This window comes from Oxyura jamaicensis, chromosome 5 (genome assembly GCF_011077185.1).
Source record: "Oxyura jamaicensis isolate SHBP4307 breed ruddy duck chromosome 5, BPBGC_Ojam_1.0, whole genome shotgun sequence".
NCBI lineage: Eukaryota > Metazoa > Chordata > Aves > Anseriformes > Anatidae > Oxyura > Oxyura jamaicensis.
This window is the reverse complement of record NC_048897.1, coordinates 29,656,860-29,676,749: the sequence shown is the minus strand read 5'-3', so window position 1 is coordinate 29,676,749 and position 19,890 is coordinate 29,656,860. Positions and strand designations below refer to the sequence as shown.

The 19,890-nt window shown below is 46.5% G+C and overlaps 1 protein-coding gene across 1 annotated transcript; it reads right to left on the bottom strand.

The window, feature by feature from the left end:
- Positions 1-221: 221 nt before the first annotated feature.
- DISP2 (dispatched RND transporter family member 2) lies at positions 222-19,450 on the bottom strand. The gene is made up of 8 exons (XM_035326917.1): positions 19,229-19,450; positions 12,169-12,624; positions 10,149-10,178; positions 7,678-7,801; positions 6,859-6,974; positions 6,265-6,383; positions 5,222-5,319; positions 222-4,094 (listed from the first exon to the last, which is right to left on the bottom strand). Exons 1-8 carry the CDS (start codon positions 19,285-19,287, stop codon positions 675-677), a joined length of 4,422 nt encoding a protein of 1,473 aa, XP_035182808.1. The 5' UTR covers positions 19,288-19,450; the 3' UTR covers positions 222-674.
- Between the last annotated feature and the right edge of the window lie 440 nt (positions 19,451-19,890).

Genomic DNA, 19,890 nt, shown 5'->3' with positions numbered 1-19,890 from the left:
ATAAAACGAATTGAAACTGTTACTAAAAATAGATTTGGGCTTCATTCCACAGCCTCCTCCATGATCAATAAGATGCTGCATCAACTGAAAGGTCTTGATGAGATTTTCTTATGTCAATTTTGTAGAGATCTGTGAACTTAGACTTCACATAAAGCAGTTTCTGATTCAGTAGAAAATGAACGACTTTTTTTTTATTTTTTTTAACAATACACTCCACTTGAAATCTAGATTTTCTATAGCTGCAGATTTGGGTTTTGGCTCTTTCTTTTTTCTTTTTACTTTTTTTTTTTTTTAACATGAGCTCTCTGTCTTTGAGTATCTGGGGAGTTTCATCTCTCTCATTATGTCTCTCCTAGGCAGCTTGACAAGAAAAATTGAATCACTGTTTAGGAAATGACAAAACAGGTTTACTCGATAAGTTCTGCAGTACAGCTGTGAACATGGCACAGGACACTGGAAGGTCAATGGTCTTGTACTCTGTCATGATTGATCTTGCAGCCTCTCAGTAGTATCGTGTTTGCTGGTTCTGTGAAAACACAGGTATTTGCACAGCTGAAATACTAAGAAATAGTCTCAGCCAAAGGAGAGGTGGGAGGAAAAAAGTGATATTTACAGTTCCAAGGATATTTCGACTTTCCCTTTCCTAGCAGTACAGTTTTGTTTTCTGCAAGATTTCAGCTGTTGTGACCAGAACTTTGTGCACTGGATCGCTTGATCCAAACATCAGGCATGTCTGGTTGGCTGTTCGGTAACACCACTGGGCCTTCACTCCCTAATCCAAATCGATTTTTCCATGAAGAGCTGTTTTGCTGTGATGCTGCTGGAGAGATATCAAAGACTGTCTCCCTCAGGTCCAGCCGCAGGGTATCTCTCTTCCCGTTCAAGTAACCTCTTTCTGTTTGACTGTACGAATCAGACAGCTCTAAGACATCAGGACAAGAACTGGCTGATTCAGCAAGCTTTAGGCCTTGCTCAAAATCGCTAATCGATGTCTCACTGGAGATGTTGAGCATGTCAAAAGAGCTGCCAAGAGAACAAAGGCATCTGTGAATTTTGTAGATGTCAGCAGCAGGAAGATGGCTGTTGTCTGAGGTATAATCCAACTGCTGCTGGGCAGTGTCACTAGAGCACTGTGATTTATTGAGCTGCCCTTCTTCTTTCACGCCACCTGGCTGGATATAGTCCAGCCCAGACCCATCCCAACCTTTTGGACCGTACTTTTGACACTGACAATCTCTGCAGAGTCTCTTCCTGTGAATTTCTGCTCCTGAGCTGCTGTGCTTGTAAGGAGAGGAAGTTTGCAAGGCAGGACACTGGCACAGGCCAACCTGCTGGTCTCCGAGGGTCTCCTGCAGATTCTGTCTCTCTCTTTCAAGGGAAGGGTGCATGCCTATTCTTGGGCATCTGTTATCTTCAACCTGCGTGTCTTCAGAGAGCACTGATGGCCTGTTGGACAGCTTGCTTGTAGAAGTGCTGTTGTCAAAACTGTCGCTGAGTTTTCTCGACAAAGGCTGGAGCTCGTACTGTTCGTTTGCAGTGTTGGACTCCTGGACCTTCCGCAATCGGTTTTGCTTCTCATTTCCCCCACAGGCATAGCTTCCATTTGGCCCAGAGTCATCAGAATAGTCTTTCATGTTGTGGGCACAAGGCCAAAGGATCTGCCCGCAGTTCTTCTCTGGGCCAAAGAAGCAGCACAGTGACTGGAAGAAGAAGCTGGCAAACCCACAGCTGATACACTTGATCATCATTATGAATATCCCTAACTTCCGATACGCCAGGACCGTAGCAGGCAGCATAATGACCCCTGCAGAGAAGAGGGCAGAAGCTGCCATCGCTGTGGCACAGCTCATCTGCTTCAGGGAAAAAGCCACTCGGCTGATGCGGTCCGAATGGGGGCACAGGTGATAGGAGATGCAGTAGTTGACGGTGAAGTCAACAGAGAGACCTACTGCAGCTGAAATGAAGAGAGACTCCACTGCGTTGAGCTGCCACTCCAAGAGGACCAGAAGGCCAACGGTTACCAGCACAGTACCCGCAATGGCAGTAACAGAGAAAATGCTGAGGAGCACGTTCCAAGTAGTGAGCAGCAGCACCACAAAGGAAATGGCTATGGAGAGCCCCATGACCACCATCGTTTCTGTGCTCAGACTGTGCTGGAGGTTGTATAGCTCTAGTTTACTGGTAAACCACCCATTCTGAAGCCCCACAGGGGCAGTTTTCATTTCCTCTGTTACCCAGAGGTTGATTTCCTCATAGAAGTGTTTGGCTTTGCTGTAATTGAAGCTATAGTGATAAATTGTTTGAAACTGCAGTACCAAGGCAGCAAGATTTCCCTCTCCATCAAATCTGAGGCCCAGATCATATGTTTCTGCCCCTTCCCTGCCTTGTTCCAGGAGCATCATTTTGATACAGTGCAGGAAGACTTCGCTTCTGTAAGGGAAAGAGAACTGGTTACAGCAAAGGTTGAAGCTGTGGTCTCGCTGGGAGCACTGCCGACTGTCCATCCACCTGATAAACTCCTCCATGAAGCACACGGTAGACTTCTGCTCTGCATCAGGGAAATAGAAAGTTTGGTTCTTCACCTTTTGGCAGAATTCAAGGAGCCACTTCTGGGCATCAGGGCTTTGGATTGTGAAGGTGGCATCAGTCACTAGGGTGCCATTGCTTTTGGGGTTGAAATGGTCCCCATTATCCACGGGCAGAATGCCCCAGACTATTGTGACAGGCATATGCTGCCCTTCTCCATGCTCTAGCCTCTCAAACATGAACTGGTGGCAGTACTCAGAATCATACCTCTCAAAGGGGTGGCTCAGCCTAAACACCTGAACGGATGATGTCTCGAGAGTTGGGAGTTTGAGTTTCGGGTTGGAACAGGAAATGTAGGCACCTCCTATTGCTAAGGCAGCAAACCAGCAAATCCAAATGTACCGAAACTTTATTACCCCGCAAGGCAGAAGCTTTTCAAATAGCAGCTTGGAGGTTTCACACAGCGTCTTCTGGAGACCCCTGAGAATGTAATGGAGGGAGAGGGCGACTCTCTTATGGCCAGTGTTTTTCCAGTAGTCTTCTGGCTTGTAAATGCAGGTTGTTGCTATGTAGCGCTCATACAGCACAGCCGAAGAAGGCAGCCAAGTCATCATGAATACCAGGTTCACCAGTACAGAGGTGCCCATGTAGACAGCAAAGCAGCGGATGGCTGTTATATTGCTGATGTAGCTGGCGTAGAAGGCAGCACCCGTCGTGAAGCAAGACGCCAGCATGAGATACGCAAAGTGGTGCATGGTTTGACTCACCCACTGAGAAAGCCCAGCGGAAGGGTTCTGGCTCTTGCTGAGGTTCCAGAGGTCGAAGAAGACAAAGGTGTGGTTGGCACAAACGCTGCTGAGAATGATGACTGCTGTCAGGTTTACAAAAGGGAAGTAGGTGAATCTGAAGGCCACCTTGTACAAGAAGTAGGAGATCATCAAAGAACTGACAACAGCGAGCAGGACCATCAAAGTAATAAAGACTGAGCGTAAATAAAAAGAAATGCTTAGAAAAATAGCTAATATTGCCAGAACTGGATACTTGGTATCCAGTAAAAGATAGTGCTGGAATAGCTTCTGTTTAAGGCCCAGGTCCATTCCAGTGATAGATGTATAGTTATCAAACAGATCCCAGGATTCAAGATTGTCTAAGTAGATCCCCATCATAGATGCACCTTTCCTTGTAGGCAAAAACAGCAGGCTGTATTTGAGGGATGGCACTTGGTACTCCATTGTCTGGGGACTAAGAAAGTCTCTGTCGACCAAGAAGTGAAGAAGCTGGTAAATAGCATTGAAGCGGGTACATTTCTCTGGGACTTTGGCACACTGAGAGTGTTTCTGTCTCACAGTCTCAGGACCTATGCAAGATGGAGTGAGGATACCTTTGTGGTAATCTGGAGCACAGGCACGGAGGAGGGCCAGGGTGTGGGAGATGTCTCCTTGGGTTATCTCCAAACAAGAGGACCTGTTGTACAGGACAGCAATGTAGTTTCCCAGAGACCAGCTTGGGCAGCATTCATTGGCTTCGGTACGTTGGCAGAGGTCTCTAAAATGAACATGTGAACGTATCTGAAAAACAGCCAAGGGAGCATCATGTCAGATCCTCTGTACACTTCATCTTGCAGCCCTATGGGGTTCTTTGCTTCTTGCAGTAATCGTCCCCTCCCCTCCTGGCATACAAGCCATGGCTTGCCATCCTCCCAGCGACAAACTGCCCATGCTAAAGCTATTGAAACACACTGGCTTTTGTCAAAAAATAAAACCCCGTTCACTATTTATATTTTATAGCCTCTGATTTGAAAATGTGGATCCTTCTCCACTGTGTTAGTGACAGCAGTGCCCTTCATTTCACAGTTTGAAATGCTAGAACAGAGAGGGGAGACACATTTTACTCCTTTATTTTATTTTATTTTATTTTATTTTATTTTATTTTATTTTATTTTATTTTATTTTATTATTTATTTTATTTTTAATTTTTATTTTATGTCTTATTACTAGACTTGCCAGTACCATCACTGGCCGTTACTGGCCTGACAGCTGCTGCAGGCACAGCACCACAGCGAGGGTGTTGCTGGCAGTATCACCGGCAGCACAGGCTGAGAGTGCAATATTCAGTGAGGTGGGTGGGTTTGGGAGCCTGCACTCACCTATGTGCTGTGGGGTGACTTAAAACCTGACTTGGCTGCAGCTCTTTGAGCTGCGCACCTGGCAGGGTGCAGTGTGAACATGCTGCCTCCTGCCAGCGGGACGTCAGGCTCTTGCAGCGAAGGTTTCCTGGGTCTGATCACTTAGAGTTATTACAGATCCGACAGCAAACACAGCTAATCCAATTAAACCTCCCACTTGCAAAGCTTGCTGTGGCAGTCTCCACGACAATAGCTCCATTTTGGTAATTAGGTTCTGCTGCTCGAAATTCACAGCAGCTTCTGATGGACATCGCTGGCTTCTGGACCAAGTTCTTGTTCAGGGTCTGATTATTCTTGTTCAATGGCAGCTGCTACATTACTACAGACCAGCTGAGAGGTGAAATCATTCTTGTATTGCTAAGTCAGTAAAATGCTTTGGAGTCCTCTAGGCTGAAGCCTGTGCTGTAGCTTACGTTATTTTTGTCTGCTATTTCCTTTCACCTAGATCTTAAAGATGGGAAAGTCAGGAAAGAGAGAGCATGTATGTATGTTCTGTGTGACATCACTAACCTTGTCTTGTTCAATTTGACACATGGACTGAATAGCTTGCAAGTTCCATAAGCTCCCAGCAGTTGTGGACATAAATACCAGCTGGGAATAGCTCTTTTCTGAAAGAAAAAAAGGAAGGAAAAAAATAGACAGTATTAGGTAATGATGATGAATTAGCCAAGCTGGCTGGAGTAGACTCTGTGTGCATAAAAAAAAAAAAAAAAAAATATCTTGCTGTCTATAAGACTGCTATGGAGAGCTCTCTGGAGGGAACCAGATCACAAATAGCTTGTAGTGAGCGGTAGCATCTGCCCTGTGCTGTCCGACCTCTGCTCTCCACCCATCTGGCAGCAGCAGGAGAGCAGGGGGAGGGCATTTGCAAAATCCACTCTCCGTGCTGTCAGCGTGCTTCCAGTGAGTGTTGTCACCTGGTTCTGCAACCCCTGTTGCAAAGCGAGGAGCTGAAGTTCAGCCAAAAACTCCCAAGGACCTGAGGGTTTGGTGTTTGCCTGGTTTCAGAGGTGGAGGAGAGGCAGGGGAGGGAGTCAGAATACCTGCATGCTGTTCCTCTTTCCTCTACTTTTTAGCATCCATCTGGGGACAAATTTTGTGTGTCTTGGAGTTTTCCCTCTTTTTTTTTTTCTTTTTCTTTTTTACTGTCACATGTTTTTCAAGAAGAAAAGAAGGAACAGGGATGGACTGGAAACAGAGAGGGAGGGGGAAATACGCATTTTTTTCATAGTATTCACTTTTGATACAGGTAAACGGTGAAAACGTTAGTCTTTTTATTTGCACCCTTAAAGTATATTTCTAAAGGGTAAAAACAGATATGGCAAAAAATCAGACAGAGAAACAACTCCAGAATTTCGGAACGAGCCTTTTCTAACCATTTGATTACGAAGGGCTGAAAGGTCACTATCTCAGAGGTGGCTTAGCCTTCACAGAGTGGTATTGTATGCACTGCTTTCTCAGAGTGCTTTCACATTTCCCAGTGTCCTAAACTATTTTGACAGTTCTGAACTTTGAGTGCCTGACACTTACTACCCCATCAAGACTTCACTCACCTGGGGGACCGCAAAAGAAACCATCCGCTCCGTAGATTTGTTCCACCATTCTCCGTGTCCTGGCTTCTTGTCCTCCCTGATCGGCCTTTTGTCCTCTGCTAATGCCAATGTCATCATAGCTAGCAAGAGAGGAGATTATCTGTGTAAGTAGGGAGATACCTGGCAATGAGTTACGTTGACTGGCAAGGCTCTGGTGCCACACACCACGCTGCTGCAGCAATAAAAGTCACTGTAGTCTTAAAAGACAGCATTGCTTTGATGAGAGCTTTTTGATATTGCACACACTGTGCCCTCTGTAGAAATCTGTGTGAGGCTACGTGAGAACTTGCATCCCCTTGTGCAATGCTGCGTCCCACCACATTCTCTTAATGGTAAACAGTGAAGTGAACGCATGGAGAGTTTAGAGCCTAACTTCTGGATCACAGATTAGGGAGTCCAGGTGCATTGCAGGGAAAGAGACTTTAAACTTCCCAGTGCCTTGGTTGCTTTTGAGCATAGGATATAGGATGTAATTCACGTAAATATCTTGGAACAGTGAGTTGTAAACTTTATAGCCAACATTTTCCTCTAAGCCCCCAAACCAAACTCAAATACCTTTTCTTCTCGGCATACGGTGAAAGGGAGAAGGTCTTCTTGTAGCCCGTATGGCTCTCTACATTCCTCCACACAACGAGCTTTTTGCCAATATCTGTGTCCCGTGGCTCGAAACCCTGAAGCCAAAATAAAGTGTTTTGTCATCAGCTTGCATTGTAGTTTAACTTAGCTTTCCTTAATGCTTCTCCTAGACACAGAAACTATACGAGATTATTACTGCATCTTGGAGAGATACAGAAATCAAATTTTCCCTGGAAATATGACATCCCTTACATACCAGAAGCTGGTGAGGACATTCCACCAGAGCAGCATGCTGGGCCTCAGGAAAGGAAACTTAACACAATACCAACAGAAGTGCTTCAACAGTGAGAGCTATTAAGCAGTGTAGCAGTGAGATAGCAAGAAATGAAAGCCTTTCACTAATGTCCTTTAAAGATACAACAGGCCAAGTGGTGGTGTGTGCACTGGACACAGTCATGGCTGGACAAAAGAGTGGGTGAAGTCCCTGTTTCTCTCTTGGTGACTATGGCATCAAGAAACAGCAAGTATTGTGCGTTACTGTCAAACATTATGTCCATCTGGAAGGAATCTTGCTTTGGTTGCACATTGTGAAGACGATGGGAAAGGATAGCAGACCACTGATAAGCACTGTCAGTTTTTTCTAGTGCCTTTAGTGTCCTCCTTGATTTGCTGTCCTGCCTCTATCTGCAGAGAAGGAAGGAAGCACAGACCTATTTTATATGGCAGAAAGACAATATCACTGGCTGGCCTGTGGTCATTCCTTACGTTTGTATTGACATTTTGTCTGTAAGGACTTACCATTAGGGGTTCAGAAAAATCAGGCAAATTTCCAACAAGCAGGCCAGCTAAAGTGCAAACCACAACCGTCACTGAACACAGCACCAGGACGGCTATAGGCCACTCCGCGATCATCTGAGAGTAACTGGAATCAACAGAAGAAAAAATGCAGCTGTTAAGGCACTTCTGCTTCGAGCATGAAACCTGCTGTTGAACCAACACAGTGCTAGTGAAAGGAAGTAAGAGTTAGGGCTTTCTGGTTTGAGCATTTATTTATTGAAGAGCTGCGAGGCTCTAGTACAGCTATTAATGAACATATTATACCTCCAACTGGATGCTTGCAGGCAATTCTAATTAACTTGGGTAATTACATTTTGCCTCCCTACATTTTCCTGCTTTTTCAGTCAGAAACAATAAAACCCAGACTCTTCCATCCTAAGGCAAAATGAAGCTTTAAATGTTTAACTGAAAACATTGCATTTAGAAAGAGCTTTCTAGTTTGTTTGTTTGTTTGTTTGTCTGTGTTTTTTTTTTCTCCCCATTGTACAATCTAACCTAGTAGCTGCTTTACCATTTGGCCTGCAGATCTTCAGCCTGAGAAGTCATAGGATATTCTGAAGGCTCCTCTAAAGATAACTATCTTAAGCAGGTCTGTTGTCATTGCTCTACATTCACTCACTGTATGGGGGCCTGCCTTACTGCTGGGAATTACGTAGGCATCTGCAAATCAGAAAGGGATGGGAACCGCCGATCTGAAGTGCAGCTGCTGTTAGGATTGTCAGCAGCAGCCACGGAGTGGACAAGTGGCTTCTGGGTCTGCAGGATGAGTGAATCTGTTAAAAGATTGGAATGGGTTCCTTCTCTGGCTTGGCAGGTTTCTAAGTTTTTAAGATGTATTTGGATGTACTTCTGAAATATAAGAAATCCTATGTTCACAAATAGTTGACAAATATTTGGGCTTCATGGGGAAGTGAAATATTTATGAAACTTTGAGCGGCTGTGCCAGTGTTTAGCAGCCTTGAGGTTCCTGCTTGCCTGGTCTTTTGCTTCTCTTTCCTCCAACTTCACTGAGTCAAATAATGCAGCTTTCTTCTCCTAATTATAAATCATCTTAAACGCTTCAAACAGCTTTTTGCATGACTTCAGGTCAGGTCTGGTTTGGTTTTGTTTTCAATTTAAGGCTCCCTTATCAAATTTGTTTTCATAGATGAAGTCTACACTATGAAAATGAACAAAAATTGCCCTTTCCACATTAGATTACATAATATCTGGAGGCTGTTTTGGGTTCATTCCATGACCAATTACCAAATAAAAATAAAAATAAACTGCAGTATCTGATGCCATACCCAAACCTTCCAGAGAAAAACACTTTACAAAAATCAGCTTTTAAACAGAAGTTGAAAGCAATCGAAGTATTTTAATTTTGAGAAACATATTAAAAATCCTCTGTATTTTGTAAAGGGTGAACTTATTCGGTTTTTTAAAGAGAGTTCCAGGCATGTTTTCATGTTTATTCAGTTTAGGCATTCCAGCTGAAGCTGTTGTTTAGCAATGTTACATTCCACGACAGTACTGTACGCCTACATGCAAAGTCCACGTTCTTTACAAGGAAGGAATTTCTGTTGCCTATTTTCATGCCCTAAATGAGAGTTTCCTAATACTGTAAAGAAACTCAATAAAGATAAAAACTGCTATAAAGCAAATACAATGGAAGATGTTCCTTTCACATTTAATTCTGAACATTAGGGGATCTTTATACTTTAATAATCTAATTTGCAATGTTTATGTACTGTCTTTTGTATTAAAGGTGAGCTTCATGCTGATAGGATCTCTTTATATGTTCACCTTACTTGAAAGCAGAAAACTGGAGATAAAATAATTGTGGTACTTAGCTTTTCTATTAAAATGCTCTTTTCCCAAGCATGGCTAGACTAGCTGTACTTCAGGGAGCATCCTATACTTTTGCACAAGGATTGCCTCTTCCTAAACATAACCTCCTTGGAATATTTTACATCTCTTAACTTAATTGCAGATTTTCTGGTATCTAACTATATGAAAAACTAGGAATCGTTGCACGTAGTCTGGGTACAGAGGTCTCTTCCACTGTAGCCTGTGAGAAAATGCAGGACTCCACTGTTATTGCTAGTGCTGCCCTCCTGATTCCCCATCTGGTAGGCCAAGCTGGATTAATCCAATAAATGTGACTATATATATATATAAAGCTGTCGTATGGACTAGAGCCAGGCACCTGCCCTGAGAACGGCTATCAAGACTGCGTTGCTATTCATTAGCGCAGGTTAAATTGATCTTGCGAGCAAATTGAGATTTTTCCAAGCGGATGGGAAGCACGGGGCAGGGAGCGCTGACCTTGCCTCTGAAGCTGGGCCTGCCAGGGACGTCACCAGCAATAATGCTCCGCGCTTCCTAACAGCGGGGTAGGAGAACGGTGATAATAGGGCAGAAGGACAGCAAGCTTTTGATATTAAACATACCTTTTTGGCATCCTGAAAGCTTTGTCATGTCTGCAGATGGAAAAGAAAAAAAAAAAAAAAAAAGAAGGCGTCATGATCATTTATTTTCCTACAAAGAACAGTCCTGGGCTGCTAATGAGAGTTAACCCATTGAGGGGCTGCATAGCACCAAGCTGAGCCACTGCTGCAAGAGTTGTTTGGCACAACGTGAATTAGTCTAATGAATAGCAGAGCCTATTCCTCTCCCACTGGCATTTTAACTAAGCGTGATGGGAAGACAGGTATTAACTGCTCTTTTTTGCTCCTCTAAAAAAAACACCATAGAATATGATGGACATACACAATAATCCCAAAGAAATTGCCCCATAACACCTACCAAGAAAATCTATCTGTTTTAAGTGCTTTCCTACTGAATTTTTGAATTGCTTTTTGACAAGAGCATAACTCTTTACAAAATTTCATAAGCTGGGCTAACAATGCCTACAGTTTTTATTCTGTGTTCAGCTCAGCAAGGATTTTCCAGAAAGGTGAATCTCATTTGTTTCCTGAGCTGTTTCAAAGATGTTTGTCCAATCTAGAGGAGTAGACGGCCAGTGGAGCTGCAAAAAAAACTATTTTACTGGTGTTTCTCTCACAGAGGAGCTTTTGTTGTTCCTCTCGTAGAGTTTTGAGGAACAAAATAGAGAAGCCTTCTCCAGGGGACCAAGGTTACATTTATTAACGTGGGGCTGGTGCCAACTGGTGCCCCTGCAGCAGCTCTTCCCTCCTGGCACGTCGTCTTGAGTGGAAGGAACAAAAAAGTGACGAAGCAGAGCTCCCCACAGAAGAGTCACTCCTTGTGGCATGTGTAATAAATCACATCGCGTTTTCCTCATTGCTCTCCATAGATTTGAGAGAGAGAGGAGCAAAGAAAAATCCTCACTAGATTATTAAATAGAGGTCTCCTTTTGGCAGCACACTGCCCATTCTGTGCTAATTCTCTCACAATAGCTTCTCGAGCAGATTTGCTCGGATTAAAACCCCCTTTCTACCATCATTATAATATCACTTGTCTGTCTGCTAGTTCTGCACATTCTGCCAGGGATTTGGCATCCAGCTGCATTTGCTGCTTAACTAACCTGTTACGGAGAACGCAGCTGACAGTTTTGTTGATGCAGTGTTGATGCAAATGCAAACACAAGCAAATTAAAGCCTCTGTTAATGGTTACAGAACGAGACCATAAAGGGCTTTTGTGCCTAGCCCCACATGGCTGTACGAAGGCAAGGAATGCTGCACCATCTCCTAGCAGACATTGCTTGGTGCCTGCTGCTGTGGTAGCCAAGGGATCGTGGTCTGTGCCATTCAGCGAGGCAGGATGATGCTGGATGGGGCAGAGGATGTAGTACTTCAGGCTGTTGAGGATGCCTGTGCTGTATGTGTTGTTACAGCACTGCCAGCAAACATCCACCAAGCAAGCAATTTGAATCTGTGTGCTCTGCACACAAACGAATCTTACCTGATTCTGTCAGGGACAGCACAGAATTTATATCCTTGTTGCTGTCCAGCCTGGAAAACCAAATTGTGCTCCCCAGCTTTGTATTTCTCACTGCTCTGCGGTAGCCAGTGCTTATTGCCCTCTGATGCCTCTCCCCTCCAGCACAGGCAGCAGCTCCAGTGGGAGCAGAAAAAGAAATTAATTGTGCTTTTATCACTGAGAAACTCTGCCAAGACAAAGGACTAGCCAGCTGGGTATCTTGCAATGCAAGAGGAGAAAAGAGGAGGACCACAGAACAGGCCATGATCACAGCTGGATGATCTAGGAGTAGCTAGGTGACCTTGGCTTTATCCAGTGAGTCCATTTGAGAAGCAAATCCTGCAGGAACAGCATCTTTCTGTACGCTCTCCACAGAGGCAGAGAGAGCAAACTCCATCCCTCATGGTTTTGGGGGGCAGCTGCTGCCTCAGATTGTGGAGCAAACCCACGTTTCACGTGCTCCCCACTCAAACCTGCCTCATCCCCTCCTGCTGCCTACCACAAAGGAGATGATGAAAACCTCTCACCTGACTGTCACAACGTGATGCTGCACCGGCCGAGAGGGTCGCTGCCCGGGGGACCACTGTTTCCAGGGGGTTTCTGAGACCTGGTGGTGGGGAGCTGGCGTGGGGTCACTGCTGGAAAGGTGGGAACACAGCACGGACCTCTCGCCGTGCCCGGGGAGCTGGGGCAGGCCGTAGCTGCCTCGGGGCTCCTGCTGGTTGCAGGGGTAATACAGGTGATGCTGCTGCAAGTCCTGGGAGCTCGACGGTACCTGCCCGTTGGACTGGGTGGGCACTGGCCCCAGCGTGCGGCTGGAGGAGGGCAGGTGGTCGCCCCCCAGCCTGGGGGATGCAGGAACGGGGCAGTGATGGACCGGGCAGATTCTCTCCCAAGAGGTGCCGCTGTAGCTGGGCTCGGTGTTGGCAATCTCTGGCATGGCGAGGCAGGTCTGGCAAGGTCCTGCATTGCGTTTTGCTCTGTGAGAGGAAATAAAGGGAGGGTGAAACCCTTCTTTGTTACAGCACCGAATTGACAGAAAAGCTAAATGGGGGAATCTTGCCTCCCGCTTAATGCAAGACTTAAAACCTCCCCCTCTCTTTGCTGTCTCGGGAGCCAGGGCTGAGCTGGACCATGCTTTTTACAAGAACATCCATGACTCATTCAGGGACTCCAGCTGATGGTGAATCCATCACATCTTCGTGCATGTTGCTCCAAAATTGTGAAAAATCGTGTAATGCTCCCTTGAACGGTGCTCAACTCCTCTGCTGGCTGTGGTTTTAGAAGCGAGGTATGGCTGCAATGTGTAAGCAGAATTAAATTTTGCTTATGGCATTTTACTTGGATGGACCTCGTTGTTCCCTCTTATTTCTCCAAGATATTTCAGCGTGGAAGGGACAAGACAAACTGGCTGCTGATAATGGCACGGTCCTATCCCTGGAGCACAGAGTAATTGCAGAGACCTGAGGGACCAGTCACTCTGTGTGACACCAAGAAAACCCTTCACACAAAGCAGAATGAGGCCGCACTGATCCCAAAATGCCTCTCCAATTGCCATCTCAGGGAGCTTGAGCAGCACTGTGCTGTCTCAAGGCAAGCACACTATGGAAACACCAGTAGTCTCTGGAGCTTGATCAGAGCACGTGCCGTGGTGTCTACAGCTGACTTATGTGCCTGCTCTAGTGTCTGGCATCGAGAATTAAGCATGATGGATGATACGGGCCAGCTAGAATCACAAAGCGTCCCGAGGCGTCACAGAATTTTGAGTGCTGGAGCGAGACAAGAATGAGATGAACTTTAGCCTGAGGCACCTGATGCAGTGTGGAAAAAAAAAAAAAAAAAAAAAAAAAAGGCAAAATATGTTTGAGAAAGGAATATTTTTGAAACTTTGCAGAGTTCATCTCATTTCTCTTTCAGACAGCCGCAGAAAGACAGAATTCTAGCAATTACACGTCTCTGGAACTGCACCCAAATTTAACTTGCACAGTAATATCAATGACAAAAGAGATTTGGAGATTGCTGTTAGCTCAGTATTGCTTGAAAATTGGTATTTTTTCCAGAAGGGAGGACATACTGGTCTTGGCAGTGCGTGCTATGTACTTTCCATCATCAATTGAGCTTATCAACACCGAGAAACTGTATTTCATTATTACACAAAATGGGCTCATTTCACTAAAATCATTACAACAGAGTAACGTTTGCAGTAGCTGCTATTTCTGTGCTGGTACGGAGACTCATGGTGCAGGCATCGTGCTCAGCATTACTTGCACTCAATCCCAGTCCCGGGGCTAATAACAAAGAGACCCTGACTGGTTGGACACCCTCCAGGGCCAGTTTTTATGCCAGAAGACAACTGCAGACAGGGACGGCATGGTAAAGGATGCTCATTGCAATGACAGTGACTTTGGAAGCAAGAACTGATGTTCACATGTGGATTTGGGGTCATGAAATTCGTTTGCTGGATATTTTTTGGCCAACAAAGGAGAGGAGAAATGGCAAAATGGTATCAAAGTAGTCAGCACATGCCCACGGCTGTTAGTGAGCTTCCTTGAGTCCTTGGGAGATGATGTACACTGAACGGCAGCAGTCAGACAGGGTCCACGAGACCCTCGCCGTTTCTTATGACTGTAGAAGTACAAATCAGTGGAAACAAGTCAGTTTTCCCTGAAGCAGGTGCCAGGAAACCTGCAGCCAGATGTGTGCACACCTTGCTGAGATCAGCTCCACGGGTCCTTCCCGGCAGTGCCAGCACCTGGCTGCCTCCACTCCGCACTGCAAAGGACTGGTAAGATTTCAGCCAGCTCGCTGCAGCACGAGGGAGTGCTGCATGCCGGAGCACGAGCTCCTGAACAGATTGTGACAGCAACATCCCATCCACCCGCAGCGTTTGTCAAAAGAAAGAATACAAAATCCCGTCGCACGAAGTCCTTGCGGCCCTGTCTCAGATGGATTAGCGGCAGGATTACCCAGACTTTCAGAGACCCTTGAGTTGGGTTACAGCTCCATGTGAGGGCAGTTTCCAACAGAAGGCTACAAATTTGTTGTTGGAGTGTGCGAATGCAACACAGAAGAGTATAAATCAAACAGCAACAGTTCACGAGGCGTAATCTGAGGCCTCGTCTGGGCTTGCTACAGCCCCATCAGAGTCATCCCTGATGCAGCACAGGTCAGGTGCAACACAGGCAGATGAAGGAAAGCTTACGGTCTGCGGTCACCCGTCTAAAATGGCATATTTAGTCACTGCCTATCTGCACTAATTATAGAACCAACCACACCAGGACCTACTAACCACCACATCCCCCACAGCTCTGGTGAGCTGCAGGGGCAGGGTTTAATTGTGAGGGCCGACCTGGGGAGCATCTCACTTCCACTCTTGAGATCAAAGTGTGTAATTCATCGCTCTCTTGCCAGGTTTCCAGCGGCTGGAGTGATTTTGCTTTGCAGCTTTGTACTAGCAGTGATAGGACAGGGAATTTTCATCAGAAAGCTGGGATTGTGGTAGTGTTAAACTTCGGCAAGGTCTGGACCTTTTCCCACTCCCTTTTTGATGTCTCCAAGTTATTATTTTCCCTCTACCTTGAGCCTATCATTTTCCCTAATTTAGGTACACTTTAAATATGCAATGTTTTCCTAAAATGCATAATTAATTTACAGAGACTGCCACACTAATGATTTGCACTTTTTGTATTTCCACACCAGTAAATATATATATATATATATTCAAAGTAAAAAGAAAATTATTTTCCATTTAAACTGCTGGATTTGCATAGGGACCAGAGGCTTTGCATAACTGAATTCGTCTGACAACTGCACCGCCAGGTCTGCCCGCCTAATCTCTAGCACTGGACAGAAGAAAAAGGCTTTCACAAAAAACACTTTGAAGATGCTCTGGGAGATGCAGGAAACATGCAATGAAAAATTCTTCTTCTGAAACCCCTCAGCTACAGAACCTCCTGGTGGGTTGCAGATTGCGTCCAGGTTTTTTTGCACGTACATCAATGTTCCCAAGGCTAATATTTCACACGCAAGCCCATTCCCCTTGTTTACCATCTCTGCTGTGGATTTCTGTCTGGTTCCATCCTTCCCCCACATTTTGTCTCAGCTCCATCCCCTGGCTGCTCAGTGGCTTCATATTTTAGAATAACTTTAGCTAGTTCAAATCATTCACTCACGACTCTTCTTCATTATCTCCTTTTCAGGCTAAACAATTACAGTTCTGTCAATCACCCTCTGGATCCAAGTTGCCTTATGCTCATCTCTCTCCAACGCTGTGGCAATGTGACCTTCGTATCCAAAATCTCCAGGGAAACCTGAAGCTCACAAATAATGATAGCTTTGGGTAATTACTGGTGGCAGTTCTGCACATTTTGGGTTTTTGGTTGCTACGCTCCCAATTAGCCGGGATGCTGGCGGGCTTAACATCTGATCTGCTGAGGGCTGCACCAGAGATGTCGTCCTTGTTTGCAGGTCACTAGCACTTTTCTGGGCCCACGGGACCCTGAAATGTGCTTGAAAAATGGTTGTGGGGGAGTTTCTGATTTCTGTTTACTGTCAGGCAGGAGAAGAGGTGGGCAGAGCACTGCCCTGGGCTCCGTGCCACGCTGACACTAACAAAAACCAACAACAGGGGAAGAGAAATGTTTTTTTTCAATGTTCATTTCCATCCCGGGACGTGTCAGATATTTGACATCTTTGGGATTGTGTGGGCAGAAATGGTCTCTCAGCCTCAGAAAAGCCTCCCAAAGCAGCCCGACAGCCTCTTTTTTCTTCTTCAAGCTCAGCTGGATGCAGCCGAAGTGATGCAGAGAGAAAAAAGAGGAGGTGTAGGGCAAGTGCCAGACTGGAGCTAACTGCTCCTGTTACCCACAGCAGTCAGTTGCGTTTCTCATGCTGCTTTCCCCTTGAGATGTCTAGACAGTATAATAATCCAATTTATGAAACTGCCCGAGTCAATTTGAGTGCAGCAGTGCTTTTCTGAGACAAGTGTCAGGGCACAGGCAGCCCACCTGATGCGGGGAGGCAGCGAAAGGACTGAAGCCACGGTAAAACAGTTAAGATAAGGTCAAGGTCAGGAAAAAGACAGCTTGCTGCCACTCCACCTCCGCTGGGGTGTGGAACAGTGACAGGCATCGCAGAGGCTGAAATCTATGTGTCAATCCCTCCGAGCCATGCAGCAGGAGGGAGCGTAGGTCTCCGACAGGGGAGAAACGGGCCTGAAATGCCCAGCGTTTGAAGGAGTGGCTTCTTTATCAGTCTGCCAAAAAAACCCTCATCCCCCAGATCAATTGTATAAGCTTTTTTTTTTTTCTTTTTCTTCTTTTTTTTATTTTCTTTTTTTTTGTTTAATATAAAGGTTATTTATCTCAGCCTTTGCATACTAAGGAGAGGACCAGGAAGGCAGCTCTCTGCATAGGAACAGTGGGCATCACCTACCAAGTGATGGAGCTGATGCCAGAGTCAAATGGCAGTGTCTCCTATTGACAGGAGAATCTCAAGGGGGAACAAAACCATGCGAGAGTAAGGGTGTGAGCCTGTGCCTTGACTATAACCAGATCCTATTTCCACAGAAACCTTCGCTCAATCAGACATTAAGCATGGCAAAATTTCATTCACAAAATGAAGCTAGTGTTATTTTGTTATTTGCTTTCCCTTTTTTTCTTTTTTCTTTTTTTTTTTCTTTTTTTTTTTTTTTTCTAGCACATCAGCTGCACGAGTTTTCCCAAATGAATAAAAGGAGAAATTCTTTCTGAATTAAAACCATGTGCTAGAGGTCAGCTTCCACTGAGACGAATGGCTTTTTCTTTGGGAGTTGTATAAGACTTTTTAAGAATGGGATTTTATGCTAGAATTTCAACAGAGGTTTTCTTTTTCAACATACCCCCAGCAACACAGCAGTGGAGCTCTTAGAAGAAAAAAAAAAAAAAAAAAAAAAAAAAAAGAGCTTGTGGAGCTTGTGTTTGCTTGTGTTTTTAAAGGTGATGAGAGTGCCCCTTTCCAGAGATTAGGGAAGGGTTCGTTGCGTTTCACTCTCACCTATTATCTAGATCCAGTGCCGAGCTGACAGAGAGATGGACACCTCTCTAGCAATTCATCTTCTCCTTAGGCAGGGTCAAATTCTTGTGCACGGGAAAATTTCTACGTAGTTGCTCCTTGTTTTGCTTTTTCAGTCTAGCAGCAGAACAGTGCATATCTTTGAGAAGACCTACAATCTTTTTTTTTTTTTTTTTTTTAAATGAGACTCCTGAGTATGTTAAATCTTCATGAAAAATTAATGAGACTGCAAAACTCTGCTTCCCACGTAGTCTGCCAAGAAAAGTTTAGTTTTATAATTCTTCCCATTGACTCGCCTGAACAGCCTTACCTTTATTTACCCCAGGCAGCCCGTGCTGCTGTGGGTACGGGTATGTGCGACGGGATGCAAGCAGACACAAAGGGCTTGGCGGTCCCCACCCAGGCTTCAGTGCCAGGGTAGGTGTGGATGCAGTTTGCTGTATGCACACTGGCGGTGGAAAATGTGCAGGTCAAATTGTGTTTGCTAACTAACCCCCGTTTGGAAGAAAACAAAAGAAAACAATACCTTGCTATCCCGGTCCCAAAAAGGTGGGAAAGAAAGGGTTGTTTTCAAACACGGTGAGCTTTCTGGTGGTAAATTCAGCAAAGCATTGGCTAGGGCCAGAGGACAGGCACTGCCGAGCTAACCATTTGGTGGCTAGCGAAGAGCCGTGCAGAAAGTAGCATTTACATATGTGCTTGCTCAGGAGTCAGAGAGCAATGCTCGCACTTACTTTATTGCCATAAATTCTAGTTCTCGAGTATGCAACATGAGTGAAATTAAAAACATGATGGATTCAGATGGCGTAACTCGTATTGTAACTTAACTCTCCCAACCTGCAGCACTCACTGCAAAGGACCCAGTCAAATGAGCAAGGATTACTCAGGATTACTCAAAGCTAACGGGGATTCTGGTAGCTCAGTCCCCATCCAGTGCCCCGGACTGAAGGCAGGGCTGGATTGCATACATAGTCACTCAGCGAGCTCCGAGACCCAAAACCACCCAGCCTCAGGCTGAGACCTCCAGAGCTAAGGAGATGCAGACAGAACTGAAACTCAGCTTTCAGAACGAATTTGGGTTTTGTTCGCCTCGGGGTGTGCCCCGGTCAAACAAACCGAGGACATGAACAGCTCGGATCTGCTGCCTCCAGTCTAACAAACGGCAACGTGCTTGAAAATTTGGGGCAGCTCCGTGCCCGTGGTGCTTGTTGACATTTCCAGAAAATTAACACGACTGCGGCCGGTGTAAGGCACCAGGTAAGGGAGTGCAGACGGCAAAGGGGGGGAGCAGGAGAAGGCTGCAGGGTTTTCGACAGCAAACCTTTGGAGTGAAAGCCCAGCAAGGGGAGGACTGAGCACCTCCAGCGACAGCCCAACAAAAATCCTCAGGGGAGGCCAAGCCGGCACCTGCCCACCGATGCGTTGGGCTCCCCCAAAACGCCGAGGTTTGGGCTCAGGACCAACCCAGCACCCCCCAGCCCCATCAGCGGGGGGCTCGGCTCCTACCTGGGCGAGGCGAGGCCGCGGCCTCCGCGAGTCCCCTGGGGCCGCTGCTCCCCGCGGCGCGGCGAGGCCGAGCCCGGCGCGGCCTCCATGGCCCGCGGGAGGCAGCGGCGGAGGCTGGCGGCGGGGCGCTGTCCGCGGTGCTGAGCGCTGCCGGCGCCGCCGAGGCTGCGGAGGAGGAGGAGGAGGAGGAGGGTGAGGAAGAGGAGGAGGAGGCTGCGGGGGCTCGGCGCAGCGCTTGCGCGGCCGCGGAGGCGGTGCCGGTGCTGGCGGCCAATGGCCGCGGGGCCTCGCAGGCTGCCCCCGGGGGAGGCTGCGAGGTGGGAGAGCTGGGGGAAGGCTGGAGGTGAGGCTGGGAGATGTGCCGGGAGGGGTTGAGAGGGTGGGGGTCCCCCAGGCGGGAGCTCCGAGGCTGGACGCGACCACGCTTGCCTTGCCAGCCTCACCCCCAGCCTCAGGAGGTGGTGTGGGTGTGCAGCGAGGCTGGCGGCGGGTTCCAGCGGTGCACCCTTGGGTGCTGGGTCCGTCGTCCCACCGGAGTTGTGCTGCTTTGGCCCACAAACTCCATGGGAGAGCGCCCAGAAGCACTCCTGGACTTCATGCGGCAGGTGCAAGGCAGCATTTTGAAGTGTCTGGGCTGGCCCTTTGGATGCAGCAGCACTAAATAAGTAAACAAGGTGTTGATGTAGTTTTGA